Below are 23,958 nucleotides of genomic sequence, written 5' to 3' on the forward strand. Positions count from 1 at the left end.
GACTAACATGGGTTATGTGCATAGTACTACGTTGCCTTGGTTACCAGTGAATGATCAGTGTAGCATGAATAGCAGCTACCTGTTGACCAACATGTCCACTCTGTTCAGTTCAAACAATGTGTCCATCCAAGACCGATTTCTGAAACCACGCTTCGTGAAGCGAGCGAATCATTTTCAAGAAACGATTATTCATATTTTGTTTCTTGTGTTGGAAGAGAAAAACATGTTTGATTATGCTCTGACTTCAAGGTAAACATAACGTAGTAACATAAGCATTAACACGTCTTCCTAGTAATGACAAGCATTTTCAGTTAATGCCAATAGCGATTTGTCTGAGATATGTTTCACTGATTCAGACAGAAAGTCTCGATCCATGAAACAGGCATCTCATTTCAGCACTGTCCCGGGCTGCGCGTTTCTTTGCTTGGCGAGAGGTAGTCTCCGTCGTGTCAAGTTACCCTCCCAAGGGTAAGGTTTCTGGGGACAGCTGTTGTCCCTTTAATCTGTCTTAAAGTCCCCGAACCATATTATTTTCCTACAGCCTAGCCTGGCATACTGTAAAAACATGGAGGTGGAGTCTTGGAATGGAGTCTTAATGTAAATATTTAGGTGACCGAGTTTGTTTTGTTTTGATCATAGGGTAGCCATATTAAGCACATTCATTTCACATCTGTAGCTGGTTGGTGTTATCAGTTTTATCAGAAGACAGGAGGCATTTTGTATACACACGCATCAATGAGCCCTGTCAACTCCAGAAATGTCATTCTGTAACAGTACCACGCTGCCATCAAGGAAGAGAAATGTATATGAATAGATGGAAGGATGGATGAATGGATGGATGGAGAAGCATGTAAATTATTTACGACCTGTAAACAAAAAATATTAATAATGGCATTATTTATTAGCTAAAAACTACATATATAACATTATCGTCTAGAATTCAAATTTGTGTAGAGGAAGCGGTAGTCGGGGAAAAGGTACATACATTAGGTGTATGCTAAGACATACTAATCATCAGGGAATATAACAGTTATTACTGCATGAATTATTTATTTCTTACTTAACAAAGAAATTGATTACGTAAGATACATAGCACTATATTATTCAAGAACTGGATCTATTGTCAGTGATGGCAAAAGTAACTGTTCCTAAGTCATAATTGTTTTGCTTTTGTTCAGAAATAGCATCTCTCTACATCCTTGAACTTACAAACAAAAGCAAAATAAATGCAGCAGAATATTTTGCAAGCTGATTGTTAGTGAGTTTCATCAGCTCTCTAGGGCTTTGAAAATCTTGACTTTCTGTCAGGTTATGTATGGGCAGTCCATTGGAATGTGACAGATTAGAGGAAACACATCACTGATACAATCTGTCCTCAGAATGTCAGAGAGCTAAAGGAATGCTGCTGTGGATTGCCACGTAAACATTTTTACAATCTCGATTACGCTGCTGTCTACAAATGAAAGTATAATTGCACAGAGTTCGAATTTGTGACGATTTATTAATAAGTTTGTAGTAAACTGACAAGCATTAACAAACATTTCTACGAGAGCTTTAAAAAAAGAAAGACTAATCTCTAAGATGAGTAAGATAAGATATTTACTTTTGAAACCGGTGATTCCGGGGGTATAAACGACAACTGGGAAGAACCATTAATGACATATTCTCGAGAGTAATCAGTGTTTACAGAAGTGACAAGTGCACTTATACTCCATACTCCAGACTCCAGACTCCACTCCAAGGCTCCACTCCAAGACTCCACTCCATATTTTACGGTATGCCGCCTAGCCCTTCCTGCAATACTAAAGCCCTATGTAGGGACGCGGAAGTCTAGATTTCCCCAGGTTCAGATTCTGAATCTCTGGTCTCCCTGGGGCTCCTTTTCAAGTCAAATTGGTTTATTTGTTACAATCAAAATTATATATATTCAGAGACTAAGCGTTAGTCCATCGCCCCATCGTCAGGGCCTAGATTTTCGAAGCTCTCTTAGCACTAAGATAGTCGTAAGTGCCATACATTAACATTAACTTACAACTATCTTAGCGCAGAGAGCTTCGAAAATCAAGGCCCAAGGGCTGTTCTAGAGGGGATTTGATGGAGGATGGATGGTGCCAAATGGAGTCCCATTTCAAATACTGCCCAGGAAATCGGACTTATCAAATCATTCCAGACTTTATCTGGACTTTTTCCCCTCCAGAATTGAGTTCGGGGTATTTATCGTGACAGAGATATGATCATACATGTGATACCCATGTGAGAGCTGTAGTAGTGGCGATTCTCCAATGTAGTATTAGGCCCGTGAAGATCCGGGTTAGAATTGATCTTCAGTAACCCATGCTTGTTGTAAGAGGCGACTAACGGGATTGGGTGGTCAGGCTCGCTGACTTGGTTGACACATCTCATCGGTTCACAATTGCGTAGATCGATGCTCGTGCTGTTGATCACTGGATTGTCTGGTCCAGACTGGATTATCTACAGACCGCCGCCATACAGCTGGAATATTGCTGAGTGCGGCGTAAAACCCAACTCACTCACTCATTCACGTTGCATTCGATGTTGATGTATGTGTAGTCTGTCATACAGACCCTGAAGCAAATATATCCAAGAAAGCCCACGCAAGTATAGAAAATCGGGCAAGTCCAGATCAGAATACAATGATTGAAAGGTACTTAAGTGGTGAAGATGTGTTGTTTTGTTCTCCAACCAGGAGTGGAAAATCACTGACATTCGAAATTCTCCCTATTTATACAAGGCAGTAGAAAATACAAGCCATGCTACTGTCATTGTTTTGTCACCCTTGATTACCATGATGAAGAAACAAACAGAGAAATATAAATCATTAGGCTCAGCAGTGCACCTCAACGATGTAGACATAGTGACTTTATCCATTCGCTTTTAAAAGACATTGTCATAGGGATCTGATAGTATATTATATATAAGCGACATCAATTAAACTTCCACATATAGTGCAGACCGAGCCTTTGGATTTTGGAGAATATAGGTAACTTTGGAATTTTTTTGTGAGATCCAGTTGTCCAGCCACAGGAATATCAATAGATGCTACCCTTAGCTGGTATCACTGCTTGCTCTCAAAATAGATTTGGCGACACTTGATACTCATTACCCCAAAACGGTCCGCACCGCTGACAGTAGGACGGGGAGGTGTTGGGGGCAATAAATATTCCTGTCACACACAATTTCAGCAGTAATGGGAGATAAGAACCTTTGTACATGTTGTGAAATTCCAAGGAATTATCCTTCTGGAGATTAGTTTAGTCTCTGAAAATGAAGAAAGTCTCAGGGCTCCTTTCCATTACATTTTATTATTTTTACTGTGAACTTTTTTCTCTGAAAAATATGTTCATTTCAGAGACCCGTAGACTTGTTGTTAGTCTAATGTATATGTGTAACACACAAACCATAACCACGTGTCTAAATAATGTAATGGTCCATTCACACATTGTACCAATAAACGGAATCGATGCCAGGCCTTCGTGACTTCCATGTAGCTGGGATATTGGTGGGTGCGGCGTCAACCAACCAACCAACCAACCAACCAGCCAGTAAGCTGACTAGACTAACATCATGTCTCTATAATGAACATATATCAAAAACAGTTCCTTATATATAAAATATGAAGCCCATTTTGGTAATCTGGAGATGCCACATATTCTGGATTTGTATGGTCCTTATTGGGTGTATTTGTTTCTGTGTCTATGGGACACAAAGTATAAACTGACACATAGGCGGATTCAGAATCCAAGGGGTAGGGGGAGGGGTGTGCCCCCCGCCCCCCCTCCCCCTGTCCTGAAAGTTTATATATAACCATTGGAAATGGTCGACATGAAGCGTGCACCCCCGTTCCCCAAGAGTGTGCAACCCCCATCCCCTTTCTCAAAATGTTGTATCCGCCACAGGCCCTCGTGTCTTTGCGAGGATAAAAGATTTTGAAAATATATCTATATAATTTGAGATGACCCCCGACTCGAAATACTTCACAGTACAATAAATTACGACAAGGAGACATAGTGTATTGTACTGTGAAGCATTTCCAGTCGGGGGTCATCTCAAATTTTTTATATTTTTTCAAAATCTTTAATCCTCGCAAAGACGCGAGGGCCTGTGGTATCCGCCCCTGTGACAGTCAGACACGCCGTGATACAGCTGTAATACCGTTCGAAGCGGAGTTTACTCCAAATCACTCATTCACTCACTTACGTACACACTCACTCACTGTTTTGTTTCTTTACTTCCAGTTGATGCACCGTTGCCGCAACAGAGGTCTAATACCACTAAACTTGTCCAGAGCGGAACACCTAGCTCCCAGCCATGCCAATAGAATCTGACATTGAAGTTCTTCTGTCTTGCTATCTGGCGGACAGTGACAGATCACCGCAGAGGCGGCGGGAAAGAAAAGCCGTAGATCCAGCCGCCGTTGTCGTTGAGGCTGCCGAGGGAGCAGCAGATACACCCACCCAGCCGCCAGCTGTACGTGACGCAGTTGGGGGTGACGATTACGTCATTACTTGCAACTTCCACGATGATGTTGTTATACCGGCAGCTGGAGCTCATCAACCTTCACTGAGCGACACAGCTGACGTATGTCGACTAAATCATCAGGACCCAGAACATATTTCTAGTAGTGGAAGAAAACGATCCAGAAACATCACAACATCACCATCACGTTCGAACCCTTCTAATGGCGGAAGCTTCTCCTGTATGGACTACCGCGCAGGACAGGAAGTAAGGCCATCACGAAGTAGTCATGGTAACAGTGACATGGTACCCTCAATATCAACACATTATGGACAAGTTTCCTATCCAGGCGAAGTAAGCTTATTCAGAACAACTACAATAGATACTCAACTAGGTGACGCATCTGTTACTGGAAGACAGTCATATAAGAAACAAAAGGTAATGCTGTACCATGACGTGGGTAATTCGACACATGAAAAGCTAGCAGCCAAAGATGTTTCTGATGGTAGCGGTGTCTATTACCCAACACAGAATACTCTAAGCTGGTATGTTCCTCAGAAAGGAGGGCTTAAATCACACTCAGGATTTGAACATCCTCTGCACTCTCTATCTCGATGTTGCGAGAAGATGGTTCCAAATCGAGGCAGTGCGCTGAAGTCGTTGGTCGACGACATGGCTGCAGAAGTGACTGGACACTCGGAGAAGATGAATTTGGAATATCTAAATAACCGTCGGTTTGGTTCCCGGTCTGACGCGGGTGAGGAAGCTGGTGATGCGAGACATGAGCAGACTACTCCAGCCTGGCACCAACCTCTTGATGTCAAACGTCCTTGTGGTGCTGACGCTGTAGACACCCTGAAGGTCAAGGCCAATCACATATTTAGAAGTGTTTCTGGAGGAACAGTTACAGAAAGTCAACAGCAGGAAAGGCCCATTGGCGATGAAAATAGTTATGGTTGTGAGAAAAGAGTCGAACTTGTGTATGGAGACAGTGATAGTGCTGAATTATCTCGAGGAATGTATTTTGTTGCTGATTCTTGTGGGGTATTAAGTTTGGAAGACGAGTCAGTACAGGACAGTGGACCATCAAGTGACCAAGTCGAAACAGGTCCTGAAAAGCAAGATTAAGTCACAATGCTAAACACATCAGACGTATTTTGAACAGACGGAGGTACATATTAGATACTGACTCTCTCCTTCACCGACAATGTCGGGGTTTCATCCTCAGACACGCAAGTCGGGATATTGTTCGTCACACAGAACAAACCCAACTTTCCTTCAACATACCACAGAATCAACCAACTCACCATCACTCCAAACCAAAAAAGCAAAATTGTGGCATCCTTTACGCGAGGACCACGAAGCGATTAACTCAGTGCACTCGTCAGGCAAGGATACCCAACTCCCAGACCAACGATTTTCTTCTTTACAGGATGATTCTAAAAGGTGCGACTCCGTTCATCAGCCATATGAACTGCAGAGTTTCGGATTCTTCAATAACGCTGAGGAAGCGACCACCGCTGTTACAACTTCAGCATCTGGAAGTACACTTTCAGATTTCAGGGCCTTGGTTGAAGCATTTGACAGCGAGGAGTCTGTTTCTGAAGAAATGGTAATCGACCCTGTCTATGGTGCCTGCCAAGAAACATACACTACCTCCACAAAGTCTGAGTTGTCTCTCCACAAACCCCGCCCGAACTCTCAACAGTTGACCTATACCTGTTCTCTGTGTGGTCGCGATAATCTGTCCAGGAAGACCGTTCGGCGTCATGAGGCAAGGAACTATACCTGTTCGAAATGCAATAAGAAATTTTGTCTTCAAGAACTGTTGTTGAAACATAAAAAGTTCAAGCTTTGCTACCAGGAAGGCAGGACACAGATGACTGACATAGCTTGCGTGTGACGTCCGAAACGAGGCAAATTCAAAGAAGTGTATATCTGTGTAAAATAGATGTCAATAAAACGTTCATGATGAAACAAGGTCTGTTTGTGTGGAATGTATGAATTGAGTAGTGGAGTGAGTGAGTGAGTATTTGGTTTTACGCTGCTTTTAGCAATATTCCAGCAATATGAAGGAGGGGGAGGGAAGAGGGGGAGATGGGCTTCACACATTGTACCCACGTGGGAATACAGCAGTGGTACATGGTGATACTTTTAAGGATTCGTTGAGGTATACTGACTGACTGACTGAGTTTGGTTTTACGCTGCTTTTAGCAATATTCCAGCAACATCACGGGGGGGACACCAGAAATGGGCTTCACATTGTGTGGGGATTCGAACCCGGGTCTTCGGTTGACGTATACAAAACATTTTGAGTGAGTGAGGTGTGTTTAACACTGCTTTAAACAGCATTCCAGTTATATCACTGTGGGTCAGCTTAATGCAGGACCAGTAAAACCTACAAGTTACGGTATGGTGCTGACAAACCTTGAAACATACTCCAACACACAACCATAGGTTCCTGGCATTCACAAGGGCAGCAACTCTTGTACATCAAATGGAAGTAACTCAGACCCTGCCAATCGTTCCCCTTAGTCAGGCCATCAAAACATGAAAGCCCTGAAATATTTTTTAATCAATACATTTAATTAGAATTGATCTTCAATAACCCAGGGACGGTGGCGGTGGCCTAGTGGTTAAAGCGTTTGCTTGTCACGCCGAAGGCCCAGGTTCGATTCCCACATGGGTACAATGTGTGAAGCCCATTTCAGGCGTCTGTGATGTTGTTGGAATATTGCTAAAAGCGTAAAACTATATTCGCTCACTCACTCTTCAGGAACCAATGCTTATCGTGAGTCGACTAGCGGGTTGTCAGGCCATGGTTGCATGCCATCTATTGGTTGACACATGCCATCATCTATCCCAAGTGTGTACAGATTGATGTTCATGCTATTGATCACTGGATTGTCTGGTCCAGACTTGATTATTTACAGACCGCTGACATATAGTTGGAATATTGTTAAAAAACTATTGCATAAAACTAAACTCACTCACTGAATGTGTATGCATATTAACTGATCTACTTTGAATTCTACTCAAACAGGTGGTGGAGTAACCTTGTGGTTAAAGCATTCACTTGTCACACGGAAGACCCGGTTCGATTCCCCACATAGGTACAATGTGTGAAGCCCATTTCTGGTGTCCCCGTCGTGATATTGCTGGAATATTGCTAAAGGCAGCTTAAAACTAAACTCCCTCACTAATTCTACTCAACATTCTGGTGTCCCCCCACAATGATATTGATGGAATATTGCCAAAAGCGGGGTACAACCATACTCACTCACTCAACAACGACTCCTCATTAACTACTTGTGACTGGTCCTTACAGTCTACATTGAGTGGTCAGGCTTGATGTTTTGGTGAATGCATGATACTATTCAAATTGTGAAAATCGGTGCTCATGATGTCAATCACTGGATTATATGGATCACACTCGATTATTTACACACAATGTAGCTATATTGCCCTTGGCTAAAAACAACAAATAAAGCGATGACTTTCGCTCAGTACATATTTCCATTTTACAGTGTTTGCTCTTTACACTAAAGCTTACAATCTGAGTCATAAATGTTCATAGCGCTACGACATTTGTAAGCATATGATAATCTATGGAGTTACTACAGATCGTAACATTACAAACACTTTGTGGCTCGGAACCCTGCTCTCTAGCTGTGTTTACTTGTTTCACAGATTGTGTCGGCACATTACACATTCTACTGACAAACTACTTTAAACAGTGGTACATTGGTGGTGTCTGTATGTAACACAGTCAACTGACAAACTACACTAGAACAGTCCTAACTTGTTATACACTGTCTGCACATGGCACAAAGTTTGTTCCGCCCGGAGAGCGGAAGGTCGTGGGTTCGATCCCCGACCGCGTCATACCAAAAGACGTTAAAATATGGTACTTGTTGGTCCCTGCCTGACGCTCGGCATTAATGGGTACATCAAGGACTGGTCGGCTCGAAGTCAGTATAATGTGTCTGAGTGGGGTATTCATGCTTCACTGCGGCATGGTATCTCAGTGAGCTAGCACTATAAAACCAGCTTAAGTCTGGGCTAGTACAAGCAGCCGCACATACACACGCACACAGGCATGCACGTTGTCATATGAGCGAAATATTCTCAAGCACAACGTTAAACCCAATTTCACCTCACCTCACCTCACAAAGTTTGTAGTAGGGGAAATCAACTATTTTTTTCAACAAATATGTTTATCAAACAGTTTAGATCAATTTCGACAACTGGCACTATATTTTACAGTTTGAAGATCCTGTATTCTCTATGATGTGTTAGGGTGAAATATGGCTTAATGAAACATTGGAATAACTGCAAGGCTGTTTGTACTAGTCTAACTTACATCACCCAACACATGGTACACTGACAGCGAGACAAGTTCTTCCACCATGAGTGACAACACTTTAGAATTTTACCTAGCATGAAGGTGGAGCAATGAGAACTTGTGTATTGTTTGAGTTTACTCATTACATCTGCTCCTCACATAGGGACAACTGTCAATAGACAGATGAAAGAGGATAGAAGTGACTTCTGCCTTCAACATTTCCTTAGACTGAAAAGACACCAGCAGGTGGATAGTGATAAAAACACAACTTTCTGTTAGTAACAAAATTTACTGACATATTAAAATGAGTGATAAAGCATGAACAAGCCAGTCACAGTAAACCAGCTACTTTATTCATATCATTGATTATTCCACTGTGTATCTAACACTATCAAGGGAAGAAATGGGCCTCTGGAAAACATATCTAAATTATTTGACTAGGGTAGTAACTGTATTAAGTCCATGCCATGATGTTAACCTTGGGTTAAACAGTTGCCCACAAAATGCGCATTAGTTATCAAATGCTTTAGACACATTTGACCAGAGGTAGATTTGAGATATGACTTCTTGCATCACGTGGATCTAAGTCTTTTCTTAGCTGGTTCCGATTCTTCTAATACTTCTGTAATCTCTATCTGAGATCTGGCCACTTCAGTTTGTCCGTTTGTTATTAAGGCAGCGGCCGAGTTGGCTGCATCCTGGTCCATCTGAGTATGGTCTATGACTAGGGAGTTCTGGTCAGTGATGCTGTCCGTGTTCTGCTGACCCGACTCATCCTCCACACACATGACAAGACAAGGGGACACAAGCTCTGCAGTAGAGTGGATGTTAGGACCTGCTGCCCCAACACCATTCTCACTGCCACTCTTGTCCTTGGCAGCACATTCCTGTTTGATGTGAACTACATGCTGCCCATCACCCACAACATGAGTCTCTTCTGCCTTCTCCGTCTCATCATTGATGTGGATTTCGTAAGAGTCGGGCGAAATGTGGACTACGTTGGAGCTGACTACCAGCTCATGAGGTAGTCGTGTGAGGAAGGCCTGTCTGAGGGACGCCAACTGGGCACTGAGCAGGTCCTTGTGCTGCTGCTGCAGAGAAGTCAGCATATCCTGCATATTGATCTGTTCAGTCAGCTGCAGCTGGTTGAGAAGCTCCTGCTCTCTCCGTTTGTACAAGTTTATCTCCTCAGCCTGTGCCTGGATCTACAATAGCAGAAGACATTCTACAGCACATGGAAGACTATGCTAAACTGGGCATCAATTCATCATAACAATAGTTCCCTTCTCATCGTGTTGTCAATCCTGACAGTTTATCTTGACAACACTAATGTTTTCAAGACTGATGTCAAATACACAATTTACTCCATCAGTTAATCATTTAAAATGCCCAGTAATGCTGTGAGCATTCCGGATGAGAAAAAAATGCATCTTGTATGAGAGGATTTAATGGACCAAGGCGTCAGACTCATTTGCTTGACAATAAATTCAGTGTATCCTGATGGTATGGACTGACTGACTGAGTTTAGTTTTACGCCGCTTTAAGCAGTACTCAGCAATATCATGGCGGGGGACACCAGAAATAGGCTTCACACATTGTGCCCATGTGGGGAATCAAACCCGGGTCTTCGGCGTGACGAGCCAACGCTTTAACCACTAGGCTACCCCACCACCCCTGATGGTATGGAGAGTTACTCATAATATCAATCACTGATTATCTAGTCCAGATTCAATTATTTACATTCACATTTCATCACTTACTTGTGTTCTGTTCTGGTCGAGTTCAGCCTTAAGCTGCGCTTTCTCTTCCTCAAGTCTTTGACAACGGATTTCTGCGGACTCATACTTCCTCTCAAGTGACTGTTTCGGATCAAGGTAACTTACATCCTGAAATAAATGTTAACTTAGATGATCAATAATTCCTTTACAATAAGCATGTTTTCATTTCTCAATGGATCTGCTTATGGTGGAATATTCAGAAATACAAGTCACTTGAATTAAGACAAAGAACTGAGCTTTCACAGCTAATAAATCTATGATGCGTTAAGTCTAAAAGAAATCGTATTCAGTGTGTTTCGCAATTGTCAATACAAATCTCACATTTATCAATACATTAGCACAACCTCTCCAGTAACAACGACAAGTACATTGCAGTGACTTTAAAGAATTTCATGCATTTTATAACTTTACTTCACATGAAATCATGTATTATATTACTCTCAGTGTGTACCTCTGCTGATATTATCTGTGTCCCAAAGGTGTTTTCTATCTGAGCTGCCTCCAGCTGTTCTTCAGATATGATCATGATTGTCTGACCATCGCCAGTATTTATTGTCTCGTTGGCAGCTATGGACACTTGGACAGTCCCTTCAGAGGTCTTACACACACCATTACTTGTCAATACTGCTGAAAAGAAATTTGCTCTTCTTAAAAAGTAGATGCAGCAGTAGGTTCTGTAGCGTACTTAAATTCTTGGGATATTTTTTAAACATCTTACTCTTAGAATACATCATGTTAAATAATTCGAAGAACAGGCAGCGCTTAGAAACAACACTTTTCAGTAAACCTACACTAACCCCTGAAGCTATATTTTCATTTGTTCAGCAACTGTTTTGAAGACTTTATCAAAACAGACAAAGGTGTCCTAAATTTGAAATTTGTCTGCAGCCAATTACAGCTGACATTGACTGGCAATCTAAGAGTAGGCAAGTCGGGGCCAGATCCACAAAGTGTTTGTAGCATTACAATATTCATAAGCATATGATAAACTATATACTTATGTACTTACAAACACATTGCAGATGGGGCCACTGAATTAAATTCACATGCCCCGCACTAAAAAGAGTCAGCGATCTGATGGGACATATTTTATTTATAGCCAATGAGCTCCCTTGCTCTTTTTAGTGCGGGGCAGGTTAAGGCCAAGGTTGTCAATGGCGAACGGGCACGACACAATTCTGTTTGCGATGAATAAATGTACGTAAACTCATTATGATAGTGTGGTGTAAGTGTCTCCGAAAGAATGGCGACTAGTTCGCTGAGAGGTGCCATCAGTTCAACATGTTTTGGTGCATGTCGTTTGTGTATACTGTGAAATAAACAAGAAAATGGGCAAGTTACCGCTACAAATTCTGAGCAGGGATTTCGGCTTGGAATCGAGAAATCATGATTTTTTTGAGCTTCCGAAGACCATAGCTCCCAAAGTACTGCTTCGATGTTTGTGCTCTATGTCTTATTTTGTAGATAAATCTATTGGCTTGAAATGTGTGCATACTTTAAATGGGATAAATACAGTGAGCATCGTAGAATTCGCCCTGAAACGAACTTGGTGTGTTGACCTCGTTACATCCCTTTCCTTTTATATAGTGCTAAGACCCCGACAGTGACAGTACATACCTTGATGGCAGTTTTTAACATTACAAGCCCCTGTGTCGACAGAAAGGAATTGAAAGGATTCAAGTTTCCACTTGACCGTTCGGAAGAGAGGATGAGAAAGCAAATAATCATGAGTCAGGATAAGGAATAATACATGAAATGTAAAGGCAAGTCTTGGCTTCCTTTGGAATGCTTAACGGCTTTGTGGCCACTATTAGGCAAGTTTTTAGCCATGGTTAACAGGGGTGATGGTGAGATGTTGACTCAGGTTCACTTACTGTGGTCTGTAGTGGCAAGACAGGCAGCCTGTGTGAGGGCAGGGTGTATGATGTCCTGGTCAGAACAAATACTGTGTGTGGGGTCAGAAGCACTGCTGCTACACTGATTCACCTCCTGAAACACATCAAACAACCTTATAGAAAACAATGGCAAGATACTTATTAGAAAAGATACAAGATACAGAATTTGGGGGATATCCTTACTTCTTACATTAACTTAGCTGAGCAAACCTCAACAAGTGTTCAAGGTATTTTAAATCAAGTTAAAGCTTTTTCAGTCAGAACGAGGGCATTTGTGTCGTGGCCATTTATTCTTTAAATTGTCCGTATTATCCATCAAAAACTTCAGATGCATGTTCCATTAATTAGGCTTCTTAAGATGAATGTAAACAAATGGACCAACAATTCGCCAGCTTCTCATTAGGCCAATATCAAAACTAATCTGTAATTCATTGTTACATTCATTGATTGTTATAATCATTGTAGCTGTACAGTTGTTTTGTAATAAATTGCCTTAGCTGTTTTGTCTTTGTCGCCAGGCTGTTAACATCTTCTTGGATGATTCATTATATGCTATCTAAAGGGATGACTCACTTGAGCAATCTGTATTTGGAAGGTCGTTTGAGGATTTCTGAAGTGTGTCTTGTAATGTTTGATAGCCTCATCCCGTCTGTTGAAGCCATTCCGACACTTGTAGCAATGCCAGTGAGCTCCTTTGAACTTCTTCTCTCCCTTTATTACACCAACAATATCACAGTGGTCACAACATCGCAACACTTTCAAACCTGGAAATTATAATGAGTCTGACGTTGGTGCTGCGAAAACCGATGACATTTACATGAGGGTTTACAGAAATAGGTGATACGTTCTCATGATCATATGTGATAATGCTAAATAGTGAGTAAAGAAATTTAAACTAAACAAACTTGTACAATGTCCATTTTCAGACATTCAGTAAACATTGATGAACAGAGGACAATTCGGTTAGCAGTGTGCCAATGTTAGGGAGTCCTGTGGTTGGGTCATGCAGTAACTAGTATCTTATGCCATTTGAACCTACCTTACCTTTCGCCAAATGCTTTCATTTTCATGATGAATTATAATATTAAATCAACCCTATTTACATGGTAACAAAGGCTATTCTCACAACCCTTCACAAATGAAATGAAATTCAGTTGTTAGTCAGTTTTTAGAGTGAATTGGGGTTCCTCCATTTGACCAGTATTTCAGTTATATCCTGGCATGGCAACTTGATGTGAGAAGAAAGCTATCGATTATGCAGGTCTTTGATGCTAACCACATTGGTGTTTTAGTTAGTAATCAAAACCTAAATATGTTATTACATATGTGATGTGAAATATGTTGATTTCTTTCAGATATTTTTGGCTTTTTTGCTCAAAGTTACTTCACCGATACTTAACTATAACTGATCAATATTATCAGTCTCTATATTCTATATCGATAGCTAGCCCTAGTGAAAAGACATGCTGTCTCACAACAGTAACACGTATACAGACATAAAGTGAGATGATAAAACTAGCAGCTGCCATTCTGTGGTTTGTGAAGAGAAATGTACCTACCAGCAAATTCAATGCCTTTGTCAACATGCTTGACTCTGTAGTGAGCCTTCAGTATTACTGGGTCTTGGTATGAGTCTGACTTCACACAGAAAGGACAGTGCATGTGTGGGGTCTTGTTGGTACATGATGTATCTTGACAGACACTTGGAGAGTAGTTGTTTTCAGTGCCCTTGATCCGAACACTTGGGTGTGTCTAAATATGAAAGTCAAGCATTTAGAAAACATAATTCATGTTCAATTTCAAAGCGTCATAAATGAAAACAAGCTACTATCATACACCTACGCCATCATTCCTCAAAAGCAAAAAAATACACAATAACCGGATACACTTTAGCTCTCAGCAATGTTCATGCTATATGATGGCTGTCTGTAAATAGACCGCCTCCGTCGTGTAGTGGTTAGAGCGTCTGCCCGGAGAGCGGAAGGTCGCGGGTTTGATCCCCCGACCGCATCATACCAAAAGACGTTAAAATATGGTACTTGTTGGTCCCTGCTTGGCGTTCGGCATTAATGGGTACAACAAGGACTGGTCGGCTCGGAGTCAGTATAATGTGTCTGAGTGGGGTATTCATGCTTCACTGCAGCATGGTATCTCAGTGGGCTAGCACTATAAAACCAGCTTAAGTCTGGGCTAGTACAAGCAGCCGTACATACACCTACACATGCATGCACGTCGTCATATGAGCGAAATATTCTCAAGCACGACATTACACCCAATTTCACCTCACCTCACCTGTCTGTAAATAATCAAGTATGGAGCAGACAATCTTGTGATTGACATCACAAACATCAATCAATGACAAGCATCTAACAAGTTAGCAAGTCTGACCACCCGATCCCTTCAGTTGCCTTTTACAACAAGCACAGGCTGCTAATGACAATTCTAACCCATATCATCACACATGATATATTGGTTGGACATTTAAATAATGTAATAAGTATTGACATGACATCCTTTATAAACTGTCCATGACTGAAAAGAAATTGATGGCCACATGCTTCACAAGGAGGGTCACTATATTTGCTAGAAATAGTGAGTGAGTGAGTTTAGTTTTACGCCACTTTTAGCAATATTCCAGCAATATCATGGCGGGGGACACCAGAAATGGGCTTCACACATTGTACCCAATTGGGGAAATCGAACCCGGACCCTTGGTGTGACGAGTGAGCTACCCCACCGCCCATTTGCTAGAAACAGATTCAAAGACAATATGTCAGCAGCCATGACAAAGAATTGTAAAAAGGATGTTTGATAGAAGTTATCTGACTAGTGCACACCACATAAATAATGACTAGTGCACACCACATAAATAATGATCTTCAGGCTGCGGATGAAATGATATGTTCTTCTATATGGTCTAAAGTTAGTTTGTTTGCTGTTCAACGCCACACTCAACAATATTCCAGCTATTTGGTCTGTAAATAATCAAGTCTGGACCAGACATTTGTCAACCAAGTCAGCATTCCTCACCACAGGATTCCTTTAGTCGCCGGTTATGACAAACATTGATGATGTCATTACAAATCAATATCCTTATCGTCTGAGAATCTTTTCACAGGATAAAAAGGTTTAAAAGTAACAAATTTATTTATAAAATAAACCCGTGAAGATCCAGGGTTAGAATTTATCTTCAGTAACCCATGCTTGTCGTAAGAGGCCTGTAACCGATCAAGTGGTCAGACTCGCTGACTTGGTTGACACATGTCATCGTATCCCAATTGCGTAGATTGATGCTCATGCTGTTGATCACTGGATTGTCTGGTCCAGACTAGATTATTTACAGAACGCTGCCATATAGCCGGTATATTGCTGAGTGCAGCGTAAAACTAAACTCACTCACACTCACTATTTATAAAACAGAAATTCAACATTTTCTCATTACTTGAAATTGTTGTTGTAATATTGACAGCAATGAGACCCTAAATCCATCTAAAAACAGTTGATCAGCATTGTGCTACAGATTGTTGTTTGAATCAGACTGGACTAGTCTCAGGATGTTATGCATCTGTTATTCAATGAAATATGGCTGATTGTGACATATATCATCATGAAGTCATTCACTCGGACATCCATTTTCGAATTTTCACACTTTTGCCGAACAATCTCATTTTCCATTCAGAAACCTGGAATGGGATTTTCTAGCAGGTCAAAGTCAAGAATAATTTTCGGTCACACGCAAACAAAATTAGTTCCCTTAACATTTTGCATGCTCCTGCCGTTCGATGAAAGTCGACCAGTTGATAACGTAAATTTAAAGTTTCAAAATTCAGTATTAAAACTCAAGATAATGAAACAGACTTGTGGGGAAAAAAGCGTCTGCTACGAACATTGACACTAACAGTTCACAAATATTACAACCAAAATGGCGCTGATCATTTTCAAAAGCGTTGTTGGTGAAACCTAACTTACAACGAATGTCAGTGGATTCATCTTGCTTCACTGAAGTGTCTGTCTTGTCACATTCGCTTTGATTTGATTTGTCGCTACTGTTTACGGGTTGCAATTTGCTCTTCCCTCCGTGCACCTTTGTGTAAACGTCATGAAATGTTCAGTGGTACTTTCAATGACGTCACGTCTTCTGCCTGCTTTTTAACTTCGGGTTGCGCCGTGAAGATAATCATTATTACGGACGTGTTCGTGGATTGGCGGAAACAGTCGATTTATAACGAAGACCGCTGCACAGACAAAAGTTGACACTTCCGCGGCCAAGAGTCTCAAATAGGTAAACAATGAATCCCGAATTTGTCATCGCGTTAGTTTGTCAGCAGGGGAAAGGGATTAGTTATGAAACATGAACAGTGATACATATAATCTCAAATCATATGCTAGTATATTTTGAGGTGTGCAACAGTTTGAAATGAGTGCGAGAGAAATGCCGAGCAATAGTTTAGCTCCCATCACTGCATGCCTACACAAGCGAATCCTATTGGCGATGTTGAGAAAGCGTTTGGTGGCATGTTTTCACTTCAAATGATAATGTTAAGATCATTATGAAATCTGTTATGTGTCATTGTGAGATTTTAACCGTTTTTTCCACCGTTTTCGATTGATTCATCGAGAAATATTTATGAACAGAATTCCATATAAAAAGTGAAAAGCAGCACTTCAGTTCAGCTGATTTCAAAGTTCACTACATTCTTACGGGACAGATTATTAAAAGGACTTGAACGAATTCGCCAGAAAGGACTTGAAACATTAACCAGACCATAAATTCAAATTTGAGCTTTCATCCACAGAATGACTTTCACAACATGTACAATCAGTCTGTGATTCGGTTACCAAAGTTTCAATATTGTGCAATTTTTGTTTCAAAGTTAGACTTTAAAGATCAAGAGATAGATATGTCGTCTGATGAACATGTAGTTTGGATGGGTAAAGCAATGGAACTTGCCCACAATGCTTTGCAAAATAGAGAAGTTCCTGTAGGTTGCATCATGGTGCATAAAGACAAGGTTATCGCTACTGGCAGGAATGAAGTCAACGAGACGAAGAATGCGACCAGACATGCAGAAATTGTTGCCATTGAAGAAGTGTTTAAATGGTGTAAAGCTAATGATCAGAAACCAGATGAGGTGTTTTCAGAGCTGGTTTATATGTGACGGTGGAGCCGTGCATCATGTGCAGGAGCTCTCAAACAAATGAATGTTCCAATGGTTGTGTTAGGATGTGCCAATGAGAGATTCGGTGGCTGCGGTTCCATCTTGAATGTGGCAGGGATGACCTTCCAAGTCTTGGACCCAAGTTTGTTTGTGTGTCAGGTGTGATGGCAGATGATGCTGTGAACTTGCTGAAAGACTTTTTACAAGGAGAGAACCCACATGCACCAGAAGATAAGCGGAAAAGTAAACAAGCAGAACCGCCAGTTGGAAGTGAAGCCTCATAACAGAACTGCAAAGAGAAAACAAATGTGACATGTCACATTGTATAATTTGATAAAGTCATAAATAATACAGGCGAAAAAGATCATCGTTATGAAGTTATGAAATTTTTGTTCCAGGTTCATAAGGCTGGCTGATTTACATCAAACATGACATTCATGGAACTTGACAAGATGTTTCATGTAACACTTGTTTCAAAGAAACCTGAGTGACTTTGTGTAAGCACTGTGGTAGTGTTTACAGATTAAGTAATATGTAGCAAGGTCTGCTGCCATTAGGAATATATTTCCCCTGTTCACAGTCCAGAGGGTAGAACTTGTGGTATAGTTTTTAAAAATGCTTGTTTGTGCAAGAAGTTACAGTATTTTGAGCAGACGTCTTGTCCAGTGCCATGGAGGGAGAAATGCTTCCCTCTCGTCCCAGGGTGGTCGACAGAAGCTGGTGGTGTTGGGAACAGGATGGGGCAGTTACAGTCTGCTCAAGAACATCAACAAGAAGCTGTATGATGTCATTGTTGTCAGTCCCAGAAACCACTTCCTGTTTACACCTCTCCTGGCCAGCACAACAGTCGGCACTCTCGAGTTCAGGTCAGATGATGAGCATTTTCCCCAATGAGAGATTCCCAGACATACTATGTTCATATCAGCTTCAGCGAATCAATCCAAGACAAAATTCATCTCATTCTATTGTAGGTTTAGCCCAACCTTGAAACTGACTGTAATTATGCCAGCTTTTTAAAATTTTATTGAACAAGGCTCTGCTTCTTTGAGAGGCTACCCGTGAATTTTCGGGTTAGTAATTGGTGCTTGTCGTAAGAAGATCTATCGGGATTGGGTGGTCCACCTGCGCTGATTCTGGCTGACACATGTCATGTATTCCATTTGTGTTGGTGGATGCTCATGCTGTTGATCACGGGATTGTCTGGTCCAGACTCAATTATTTACAGACCTCTGCCATATAGCTGGAATATTGCTGATTGCAGTGTTAAACAACAAACAAATAAACATTCCAAGTATTTCCTGCTTGTGTTTAATGTCCACTGTGTACCACTGAAACCACTCGAGTTTGATGTTCATTATCTAGGTCAATCATGTCGAACCAATTCGTTTAATGATTGGGTAGAGTTCCGTCAATCAGCTCATTTCCATCTTTCCCGAATTTTGCTGCTGACGCCAATAGACATGCGTTGAGAGAAGAAGGCCCTCATTGCTCTGAACTTCGAGTGCCGAGTGTGGGTGAAGTAAACCAGCCTGGGACTGAACTACTGGCTACGGTTCTTGAGCAAACTTGTGATTGATTAGGATGGAGCATGTCTCTCAGACAACCGCGCTCAAAATATAACTACAAACAAGCACATTTTTAAAAACTATACCACAAGTTCTACCCTCTGGACTGTGAACGGGGAAATATTCCCTAATGGCAGCAGACCTTCCGCATTACTTAATCTGTAAACACTACCACAGTGCTTTTAAAGTCACTCAGGTTTCTTTGAAACAAGTGTTACATAAGAACATCTTGTCAAGTTCCATGAATGTCATGTTTGATGTAAATCCAGCCAGCCTTATTGAACTGGAACAAAATTTCATAACTTCATAGCGATGATCTTTTTAAGCCTGTATTATTTATGACTTTTTATCCAAATTATACAGTGACATGTCACATTTGTTTCTTGCAGTTCTGTTATGAGGCTTGCTTCTGGCAGGGTTCACCAGCATTTTACTTTTCCGTTTATCTTCTGGGTTCTCTCCTTGTAAAAGTCTTTCAGGATTCACAGCATCATCTGCCATCACACACCTGACACACAAACAAACTTGGGTCCAAGACTTGGAAGGTCATCCTTGCCACATTCAAGATGCGCAGCCACGAATCTCTCATTGCTTTATCGAACACAACCATTGGAACATTCATTTGTTTGAGAGCTCCTCACACACATGATGCTGGCTCCACCGTCACATATAAAACCAGCTCTGAAAACACCTCTCATCTGGTTTCTGATCATTAACTTTACACCGATTTAAAACACTTCTTCAATGGCAACAATTTCTGCATGTCTGGTCGCATTCTTAGATGTCGTTGACTTCATTCCTGCCAGTAGCGATAACCTTGTCTTTATGCACCATGATGCAACCTACAGGAACTTCTCACTTTGCCAAAGCATTGTGGGCAAGTTCCATTGCTTTGCAAACTACATGTTCATCGAGACTGACATATCTATCTCTTGATCTTTAAAGTCTAACTTTGAAACAAAATTGCACAATATTGAAACTTTGGTAACCAGATCACAGACTGATTGTACATGTTGAAAGTCATTCTGTGGATGAAATCAAATTTAATTTATGGTCGGTTAATGTTTCAAGTCCTTTCTGGCTGCCGAATTCGTTCAAAGTCCTTTTTAATAATCTGTCCCGTAAGAATCGCCAGTGAACTTTGGAAATCAGCTGAACTGAAATGCTGCTTTTCACTTTGTATGAATTCTGTTCATAAATATTTCTCGATGAATCAGTGAAAACAGTGGAGCAAAACGGTTAAAAATCTCACAATGACACATAACAGATTTCATAATGATCTTAACATTATCATTTGGAAGTGAAACATGCCATAAACGCTTTCTCAACATCGCCAATAGGATTCAACTTATTGTAGGCGTAAATTGATAGAGGAGCTAAACTATTGCTCGGCATTTCTCTCGCGCATTTCAAACTGTTGCACACCTCAAAATATACTAATATGATTTGAGATTATATATCACTGTTCATGTTTCATGGCAATCCCTTTCCCTGCTGACAAACTAACGCGATGACAAATTCGGGATTCGTTGTTTACCTGTTGAGACTCTTGTCCGCGGAAGTGTCAACTTTGTCTGTGCAGCGGTCTTCGTTATAAATCGACTGTTCCGCCAATCCACGAACGTCCGTAATAATGATTATCTTCACCGGCGCAACCCGAAGTTAAAACAGGCAGAAGACGTGACGTCATTAGAAAGTACTGAACATTTCCTATGACGTTTACACAAAGAGTCTGCACGGAGGGAAAAGAGCAAGTACAGCCCATCAAACAGTAGCGACAAATCAAATCAAGCAGATGTGACCGAATAGTTTACTAAATTGAAGCAAGATGAATCCACTGACATTCGTTTGTAGGGATTGGGTTTCACCAATAACGCTTTTGAAAATGATCCAGCGCCATTTTGGTTTGTAATGTTGTGAACTGTTGTCAATGTTCGTAGCAGACGCTTTTTCCCCACAAGTCTGTTTCATTATCTTGAGTTTAATGTACTGAATTTTGAAACTTTAAATTTACGTTATCAACTGGTCGACTTTCATCCGAACGGCAGGAGCATGCAAAATGTTAAAAGGGAACTAATTTTGTTTGCGTGTGACCGAAAGAGTATTCTTGACTTTGACCTGCTAGAAATCCCATTGGGTTTCTGAATGGAAAATGAGATGTTCGGCAAAGTGTGAAAATTCGAAAATGGATGTCGAGTGAATGACTTCCTTGATGATATGTCACAATCAGCCATATTTCATTGAATAACGCATAACATCCTGAGACTAGTTCAGAAAAATCTGTAGCACAATGCTGATCCAACTGTTTTTTTAGATGGTTAGGGTCTCATTGCTGTCAATATTACAACAACAATTTCAAGTAATGAGAAATGTTGAATTTCTGTTATAAATAGTGAGTGTGAGTGAGTTTAGTTTTCACGCTGCACTCCAGCAATATACCGACTATGTAGCTGGCGTTCTGTAAAATGGCTGGTCTGGATTGAACAATCCAGTGATCAACAGCATGAGCATCAATCCCTGCATAATTGGGATGCGATGACATGTGTCAACCAAGTCAGCGAGTCTGACCATGATGGGTTACAGGCCTCTTCACGACAAGCATGGGTTACTGAAGATAAATTCTAACCCTGGATCTTCAGTTTTATTTTATAAATAAATTTGTTACTTTTAAACCTTTTATCCTGTGAAAAGATTCTCAGGCGATAAGGATATTATTGATTTGTAATGACATCATCAATGTTTGTCATAACCGGCATTCAAAGGAATCTGTGGTGAGGAATGCTGACTTGGTTGACAAATGTCTGGTCGAACTTGATTGTTACAAGGTGAAATAGCTACAGAATATTGTTGAGTGTGGCGTTGAACAACAAACAAGTAACTTTTAGACCATATAGAAAGAACATATCATTTCATCCGCAGCCTGAAGATCATTATTTGTGGTGTGCATAGTCCATTATTTTATGTGAATTATTACGCTAGTCAGATAACTTCTATCAAACATCCTTTTCAATTCTTTGTCATGGCTGCTGACATATTGTCTTTGGTCCTGTTTCTAGCAAATGGAAGCGTTGGGGTAGCTCACTCGTCACAAGGAGTCGGAGTTCGATTTCCCAGATTTCAATGTGTAAACCCATTTCTGGTGTCCCCGCCATGATATTGCTGGAATATTGCTAAAAGTGGCGTCAAAACTAAACTCACTCCTCACTATTTCTAGCAATATAGTGACCCTCCTTGTGAAGCATGTGGCCATCAATTTCTTTTCAGTCATGGACAGTTTATAAAGGATGTCATGTCAATACTTATTACATTATTTAAATGTCAACCAATATATCATGTGTGATGATATGGGTTAAGTGTCATTAGCAGCCTGTGCTTGTTGTAAAGAGCAACTGAAGAGTCGGGTGAGTCAGACGCTAACTTGTTAGATGCTTGTCATTGATTGATGTTTGTGATGTCAATCCGTTATCTACTCCATACTTGATTATTTGAACAGGTGAGGTGAGGTGAGGAGTGGGTGCCAATGTCGTGCTGAATATTTGGCTCCTTATGGCCGGCGTGCATGCGTGTGTATGTGTATGTGGGGCTGCTTGTGCACTAGCTTAGACTGAAGCTGGTTTTATAGTGCCTCACTGAGATACCATGCTGCGAGTGAAGCATGAATACCCACTCAGACACATTATACTGGCTCCGAGCAGACCAGTCCTTGTTGTACCCAGTAATGCACCCGGCGCCAAGGCAGGGACCAACAAATTACCATATTTAACGTCTTTTGGTATGATGCGGTCGAGGATCAAACCGACCTTCAGCTCGAACGAGCGCTCGCTTTCCGCACCTACACACCAGGCGGTCTGTTTACAGACAGCCATCATATAACATGGTACACGAGGCTAAAGTGTATCGGTTATTGTGTATTTTTGCTTTGAGGAATGATGGCGTGGGTGTATGATGGTAGCTTGTTTTCATTTATGGCCTTTGAAATTGAACGCGTTATGTTTTTCTAAATGCTTGACTTTCATGTTGCCAGACACACCCAGTGTTGGATCAGGGCACTGAAAACAACTACTCTCAGATGTCTGTCAGACCATCATGTACCAACAAGACCCACACATGCACTGTCGCTTTCTGTGAGTCAGACTCATACCAAGACCCAGTAATACTGAAGGCTCACTACAGAGTCAAGCATGTTGACAAGGCATTGAATTTGCTGGTAAGGTACATTTCTCTTCACAAACCACAGAATGGCAGCTGCTAGTTTTATCATCTCACTTTATGTCTGTACATCGTGTTACTGTTGTGAGACAGCATGTCTTTCTAGGAGCTAGCTATGCGATATAGAATATAGAGACTGATAATATTGATCAGTTATAGTTAAGTATCGGTGAAGTAACTTTGAGCAAAAGCCAAAAATATCTGAAAGAAATCAACATATTTCACATCACATATGTAATAACTATTTAGGTTTTGATTACTAACTAAAACACCAATGGTTAGCATCAAAGACCTGCATGTCGATAACTTTCTTCTATAAAGTTGCCATGCCAGGATATATAACTGAATGCTGGTCAAATGGAGGAACCTGTCCTCTAAAACTGACCCAACAACTGAATTTCATTTCATTTTGTGAAGGGTTGTGAGAATAGCCTTTGTTACCATGTAAATAGGGTTGATTTAATATTATAATTCATCATGAAAATGAAAGCATTTGGCGAAAGGTAAGGTAGGTTCAAATGGCATAAGATA

At 41.0% G+C, this 23,958-nt stretch overlaps 1 protein-coding gene and 1 pseudogene across 2 annotated transcripts; one reads left to right on the forward strand and one right to left on the reverse strand.

The window, feature by feature from the left end:
• Window positions 1–9,152: 9,152 nt before the first annotated feature.
• On the reverse strand, window positions 9,153–16,648 carry LOC124273833. 2 transcript variants are annotated; one of them, XM_046709145.1, is made up of 7 exons: window positions 16,464–16,648; window positions 14,054–14,246; window positions 13,068–13,258; window positions 12,474–12,588; window positions 11,051–11,223; window positions 10,582–10,707; window positions 9,153–10,026 (listed from the first exon to the last, which is right to left on the reverse strand). In XM_046709145.1, the coding sequence occupies exons 1-7, from the start codon at window positions 16,482–16,484 to the stop codon at window positions 9,394–9,396; spliced, it is 1,452 nt and encodes a 483-aa protein (XP_046565101.1). In that variant the 5' UTR covers window positions 16,485–16,648; the 3' UTR covers window positions 9,153–9,393. The 2 variants fall into 2 exon arrangements, with proteins under 2 accessions (XP_046565101.1, XP_046565100.1); XM_046709144.1 differs by having other exon boundaries at window positions 11,051–11,226.
• A 678-nt stretch (window positions 16,649–17,326) lies between these two features.
• On the forward strand, window positions 17,327–18,519 carry LOC124273829 (annotated as a pseudogene).
• Window positions 18,520–23,958: the final 5,439 nt, after the last annotated feature.

Source organism: Haliotis rubra, unplaced genomic scaffold (assembly GCF_003918875.1).
Source record: "Haliotis rubra isolate DU_JTF1 unplaced genomic scaffold, ASM391887v1 Scf1849, whole genome shotgun sequence".
NCBI classification, from domain to species: Eukaryota; Metazoa; Mollusca; class Gastropoda; order Lepetellida; family Haliotidae; genus Haliotis; species Haliotis rubra.

Excerpts from the sequence above, each read along its gene's own strand:
- LOC124273833 (XM_046709144.1), bottom strand. The coding sequence starts at position 16,484 with ATGAATCCACTGACATTCGTT. Across the intron at positions 11,227-12,473 it reads TCTTGCCACTACAGACCACA|CAGTATTGACAAGTAATGGT; the intron begins GTAAGTGAACCT and ends ATTTCTTTTCAG. Across the intron at positions 10,027-10,581 it reads TCGACCAGAACAGAACACAA|ATCCAGGCACAGGCTGAGGA; the intron begins GTAAGTGATGAA and ends CTGCTATTGTAG.